This window comes from Aptenodytes forsteri, unplaced genomic scaffold (genome assembly GCF_000699145.1).
Source record: "Aptenodytes forsteri isolate BGI_AS27 unplaced genomic scaffold, ASM69914v1 Scaffold55, whole genome shotgun sequence".
NCBI classification, from domain to species: domain Eukaryota; kingdom Metazoa; phylum Chordata; class Aves; order Sphenisciformes; family Spheniscidae; genus Aptenodytes; species Aptenodytes forsteri.
The window spans coordinates 11688288-11694461 of record NW_008796063.1 but is presented as its reverse complement, the minus strand read 5'-3'; the positions used below and the strand labels follow the sequence as shown (position 1 = coordinate 11694461).

Below are 6174 nucleotides of genomic sequence, written 5' to 3'. Positions count from 1 at the left end.
GTGGGGTACCCGTGTGTGTGATGCGGCCGAACCCGGGGGGGTGGCGGCGGCGGCGGCGCTGGGCGGGCAGGCACGGGTCCGACCGATGCTCCTCTGCTGGCCGGCCGTGGTGGGTGTGGCACGGGGTGTTTTAGCTCCGGGCCTGGGGACAAAGCAGCCCAGCGAGGGGCCCGGGAGGAACTGCGTCCCCTGCTTCCCAAGCTGCGGGGTTAGCGAGGGGCTGCGGGCTGTCCCCGCTCCAGCCTCGCCCCCGGCAGCCAGGCTTTTCCTGGGAGGCTGCTCTGGCCAGGGCGAGCGTCCCGGCAGCCTGGTGGGACGGGGCAGCTGTCGGGAGAAACCTGCCCTCGCTGCTGGGGTAGAGACTGCTCTTTGGGTGCCTTGAAAGCGAGAGCAGGTCTGCGGGGCTGGAGGGCAGTGCTGGGAGGAGCAAAGTGCCTTGGGAGGAATTAACAGTGACATTTCTTTCAGGCCGATCAGATGCTACGTCAGAATAACCAGACCAAGTACTACCGGGAGTTCCTGGGCATTCTGGCGGGGGAACAGGTGGACCCCGAAAACCTGGGGGAGGCTGTCCGGACCCTGTGCGAGCAGACATCCATCTTCTGGGTCAGGAGAGGGGAGGGTAAGTTGTACGTGTCCCTTTGCAGAAGAGGGAAGCACGATTGTTTCTAGTACATCTAAGAGGAGCGGGCTCTGCTGCGCAAAAGCTGATGCACGATCCAGGACAGGCTGCCAAGGCCCGGGACAGGGACAGGTGACCTCTAGTTCAAAATCAAACTATTATTCAGCGATCGCCAAGCGCTGGCTCGTACCCACAACCTGCAGCGAACCGTGGTGCTGGCTGGGAGAGGCTCCGAGCCCCCTTCCCCGGGCAGCACAGCCCGCTTGCGCGGCACAACCACAACACAGAGCAGTCCCCTGGGACACTGTTGGTTTAATACCTGTCACCTTCATCTTCACCAGAAGCAGCCTGCTGAGCTCTCATTCTGTTCTGTCTTACTCCAGCTTTAATGAGAAAGGTCATTCCCGGAGGCTTTCCACTTGTTCGGCTCCCCAGGGACTGGTATCTGCAGGACTGCAGCATTCCTCTCACCCTGGTTCTGCCCTTGCTCATTTGGCAGGTCCAGGGAAGCAGCGGCTGATCTACCTGTGCATTGACATCTGTTTTCCAAGCAACATTTGTGTGTCTATCTGCTTCTATTACCTCCCTGAGTAAGTCCTGTGGCCGCCCTCTCGCTGCTCTACATACTTGAACTGGATTCCTGAAAAGCCTCTGATTTCGACAAGGAAGGTAACATCTACAACATCCCCCAAAAGCTTCCTGCTGATTTCATGCTGCAGTTCAGGAGAGAGTAGAAAAATACCAGGACTCCGCTCAGCACTGTCAGTGCAGACACTTTATTTGCAGCTGTGCTCCAGGGCTGCATCGTGTACGTAGGTATTAGGAGATCCAGGCCTAGAGGAATCACGTGGAGTAGCTAGTGTTTTACGGCTACATGCCCTGCTCAACACAAGGTTATTAAATTTGTTGGGGGTGGTTGGCTTTATAAGAGCGCAGCTCTCCAAGTAAGTCTGTGAAATACACTTTGAATAAAGGGATTGCAAAACAAGGAAGCAGCTGCCTTTCCGCTCTTTGCTCAGCCTCTTCCATCATTTAGAAAAGCTGATTTTTTTTTTTTTTTTCTTCCACTGTGGGGTACAAGAACATCACAAAGCTGTCAGCAGCTGATGCCACAGGGATTCCTCCAGCTGAACCGTACCCAGCTCCCCTCAGTGGGATCGTGCCTCCCTCGCCCATTCCCTTTCGTCCAAGCGGCCTCCCTTAGAGGCCGCACACGTTTCGGTAATGATCTGCTTGGAGCTGAAGCCTGGTCTCACTCCAGGCAAACGCAGCTGCTTCTGCCAGAGACCGAGCCCTCCCCATCAGTGCAGGGGACGGTTACAAGTGCATGTCTCGGGCTCCAGAGAGGGTGCTTGCCACTGTAAGAGGAAGGAAAACAAGCAGAGGTCCTTTCCTTCCCACACGTGACCATTATCCCAACACGCTGTCGTTGAAAGCAAGGCAGACGACTGCTTTCTGGTGGCCGCTGTATTCCCTCTTGATCTCTCCTGTCTCCACACACCAAAGTCTGGCCAGGTTATCAGAGGAGGCTGGAACAGAAAGTGAAAAGAGGAGTGGGATATATTGCATTACCCTTTAAACTTTTTTTTTTTTAATTATTATAAGAAAGACTTTCCTCTTGCTTCATTCAACACCTTTATTAGGGCTGTTGACGACAGCTAAGGGAGCCGTGCAGAGCAAGAAGCTTAGTGCATTTCTGTATTACGTGAGGTTTTAATTATTTCGGAGGGAACTTACTGTGGAAATTACAACACGTATGTTTTGAAAGGACTATCATGCTGCGTACTGCAAGCAGCATTGCTAGCAGGTGAAATAAACTGCACACGTGAAGATCACCTCTCCAGTTTAAACAGACGCCCCGCTGCAGCACAGGCAAAATGCTTAAAGGAATTAGCAGGCTGCGTTGTGGGCGTGGGGCTGGGTGCCCTCTCCTCGCATACTGGTGCAGGAGGGTTTGGCAACGTCCCAGTTAGAGAAACTGCCAAGTCCTGTGCCGGTGCAGGGCCCTGCTGCTGGGGGCCTGGCGTAGCCCAAATCAAGCGGTGGGCCGAGGGCAGGAGCGCGGCAGTGCCTCACCTGTGACGATGTACTGGGAGTCCCCGGAGAACGCGCAGTCCCACATCCAGCCCCGAGACGTTTCCCCTGGGTTATTGCTCTTGATGCTCAGCTCTGTCATCAGAGAGAAGTTTGAAGTCCTCCAGATCTTACACGTCTGATCTGCAGAGCATGTAGCCAAGAGCCTGCAAGGAAGAGACGCGCGAGGGTAACCTTACGAGTCACTCTGTACGCCGAAGGGCCTCTCGTTAACGTGGGCCTGGAACGGTAACAATCTGGAGACCTGCGTTCATTGTAATCAGATTTCTTTACGCCTATATCATCTGCCTTATGAGATTCAAGCCGAACAGACTTGGTGAAGGAGTACATCAGGTTCACCACTCTGCTCCCAGAGATCAGCAATTCGATCCCAGCTGTAAGAACAGCTCGTGGCTGCAAAGCTTTCTGAGATCACGGAGCACGAGGCTGGGATGCCACTGCCAGCGACCCAGTCCCCGTGTCCCCCGTGCCTCCCGTCCCGCTCCTCCCTGGGGGACCTGCGGGGCGATGCGGAGCCAGCATCAGCCAACAGCTGGAGGCACAGCTGGTCTCTGCCTGCCTGGAAGGGACCATCTGCTCCCGTCGCAGGTAGGCGAGGGGCTGGCACGCACTCACGTGGAGTCGGGGCTGAACTTGCACTGGAGGGCGTAGCGGTTGTGCGCTGGGATCTTGGTCTTGGGGATCAGCTGGGTCACCTCCTCTCCGATGCCGCCCGTTAGGTTCCACACGTAGCAATTTCCCTGCGGCGAGACAGGGGGATCTGTGGCCGGGCTGGTGGTCACCCACCCAAGAGCAGCCCGGAGTTTCCACACCCCACCGCGGCACAGCAAAGCCGCAGGCAAAGCCGGTAGGTGCAGAGCGGCTGCCCCTGCCCACGGGAGGCGCAGCCCATCCCACGTTCGAGGCGGTTGGAGCTCACCGAGCTGTTGACAGCCGCCATGTAACTGGCATCGGGGTCAATGTGAACCGAATTCACGGAAACTTCGGGCTCTGGAATCAGCTGCTCATTGTGGTCTGTCTTCAGGTCCCAGATGTGAATGGCACCGCTCTGATCCCCCACAATTAGCTCTGCCTGCAAGAAACCAGCAGCCTCGTCTCTCTGAGGGAGAACCCCGCAAGCAGCAGCCCCGAGCCAACGCCCAGATGGTGCCCGTGGAGCACCACGTGGAGCCTTGCTCTGGTTTTAAGCACCAGCGTCCTGTTCTGCCCAGTTATTCCCCAGCACAGGGCTGTTTCAGAGCTCCAGCAGCCTGCTGACTGCCCCTGTGCGCTGAGAGCAGGCAGAGTGCTAATCTCACACGACACTCTGCAAAAAGGCTGTTTACCTTTACAGAAGTGTTCGCTAATTTTATAAACCCCAGAGCAGACAGCGGCTGCCTGATTTCCAGAACCGTTGCGCAGCTACAGCTCCAAACAACATCCACAGAAGCCAAATGATTTTCAGCACGTCTGAGAAGAGGGCATTAAGATGCAAGTTGGCCAGCAAACAACTGAAGCGCTCAAGAGCGTACAGATACCTCAAAAACACAAGCCGAAATGGGTTTTCTCTCTCTCTCAGCTACAGCTCCAAACAACATCCACAGAAGCCAAATGATTTTCAGCACGTCTGAGAAGAGGGCATTAAGATGCAAGTTGGCCAGCAAACAACTGAAGCGCTCAAGAGCGTACAGATACCTCAAAAACACAAGCCGAAATGGGTTTTTCTCTCTCTCTCTCTCTCTCCTTCTCAGGGGAAGGACAAGAGCCAGCTGAAGGGCACGAGTTCTGGCTCCGATCCCGTGCGCAGACCAGAAGACAATGCTGGCGGCGCTCCACTAAAACCAGGGCTTTTATCGACAGTCTTGCGCTGCCCATAATTTTAGCAGAATCCCTAGAGGAGATCAGGTCATCGGGCACAGCTAATCCTGTACCTGTGAGCAACGGCTTGTTTCTGAGGAAGACGGCCATCGCTCGATATATTTAGCTGACTGCACAGTGCAGAACCGTCTTCTGGTCGCCTCAGTCCTTAGCCCCCTCTTAGCAGGTGTAAGCGCGATTGCTAAAGCCGTCATGGCTTTACCCAGGCTGTGAGAAATCTCTCTTGGATAACTGGATCAGCATCGCTGCAGCAGGGGATTGCGGAGCCATGAAGCTATCTGAATAAATACTGCCACCTTTGGACTAATTAACTGCGTTCTGCTCACAAACCAACACTTCTCCTGCAACTCAGCAGCATCTTGGTTAGTGATCATTTCACAAGTAAAACAGATATTATTGTTGTACGTAGATCTTAATGTAATACATTCTCACAGCACTGGCACTATAGGAGCAGCGGCAGCATTTGGGTAAAGTCTGGTCCAAATAATTGATCTCAAATCTGGTCCGAAATTCAGGACTTGCAAAATTAAACCTTTGCAAAATCAAATGCAAAGAAACATTTCTATTACTCAGCTTTTTAAAAAGGTTTGCACTGCCCCAACTGCAAACAAACCCCGCAGCGCTGTGAATACAAAATGGACCAGACCGGTTATTAACACTGCAATGATACGTATTGATTTTCACCGCCGTCCCCTCTAATGCACCGCGCTCCCTTTTAGCCTCGTTTCCCGAGCCCCAGCCATCCCGCCGTTTATCAACAGCTTCTGGACCGGCTGGTGAATCTTGAGCAAATCTGACCGAAGTCCCGAAAGTCGTCGGGGCCACGGGCCCCGAGACGCTTTTTCTTGGCAGCGGTGCCACCCTCAAGCTCCCCAGCCCGCCCCACGCCACCAGTTCCACTCCCATCACATCCCCTTGGTTATGTTCTTGGGACAGAGGTGGCCCCAAAGGAGCGTCCCCTCCTATGGGACGAGAGACCCAGTGCAGCCACTCTGCTGTCTCTTTGCAACAGCCAGCAGGTAATTAGCACAAACGCACCGGCTGGCAAACGAGCTCAGCGGACAAAGCCCCCGGGCCGTGGCATGGACGCCTGCTGCAGGCACAACGTGAGCCTGCGGTACCCGCTTACTCCCAGCGCCGCTGCTCGGGGAGTTTTGCTCCACCGCACAAAGCAGCGTTGGCTTTCCCGGGGCAGACGGAGGGACTGCACGTCTGCTGTTGCTGGCTCCCGTGCCGCGTGGGCTGTGTTCCCACACCGACCCAAAGCTCCCGGCGGCAGCAGCTCGGCGAGGGAGCAGGCGGACGGACGGCCTGGCTGCGGGAAGCCGGCTGCTGCTTGTCCAGCAATGCCACCGAGAGCTCGTGGGCCTGTGCCACCAGGAGGGCCGCCCTCGCCAGCCAGCCCCTGGATTTTTTGCTGTGTCTGCCAGCATAAAACTCTGCAGCCCCCTGGTTTACCCAGAGGAGCCACAGCAAAGCATGATGAGCTGGGGGATCGCGGAGGAGCTGGTGCTCACCTGGTTGGGGTGCAGGCAGACGCAGTTAATAGGAGCGTTCACCTGGAAAATCCGCTGACACTGGAGGTTACGAGACCTGCAACA

The 6174-nt window shown here is 55.6% G+C and overlaps 2 protein-coding genes across 2 annotated transcripts in view; one reads left to right on the top strand and one right to left on the bottom strand.

The window, feature by feature from the left end:
* BRICD5 (BRICHOS domain containing 5) overlaps window positions 1-1697 on the top strand; it is a 5377-nt gene extending 3680 nt beyond the window's left edge. The window contains exons 5-6 of the mRNA XM_019473962.1: window positions 469-622; window positions 1122-1697. Of these exons, the coding sequence (XP_019329507.1) occupies window positions 469-622; window positions 1122-1216 (249 nt within the window). The 3' untranslated portion in view covers window positions 1217-1697. The remainder of the gene's footprint in view (window positions 1-468; window positions 623-1121) is intronic.
* MLST8 (MTOR associated protein, LST8 homolog) overlaps window positions 1384-6174 on the bottom strand; it is a 5114-nt gene continuing 323 nt past the window's right edge. The window contains exons 2-6 of the mRNA XM_009286615.1: window positions 6091-6166; window positions 3636-3788; window positions 3332-3456; window positions 2699-2862; window positions 1384-2151 (exon numbers count right to left, since the gene is read on the bottom strand). Coding sequence (XP_009284890.1) covers window positions 2033-2151; window positions 2699-2862; window positions 3332-3456; window positions 3636-3788; window positions 6091-6166 — 637 coding nt within the window. The 3' untranslated portion in view covers window positions 1384-2032. The remainder of the gene's footprint in view (window positions 2152-2698; window positions 2863-3331; window positions 3457-3635; window positions 3789-6090; window positions 6167-6174) is intronic.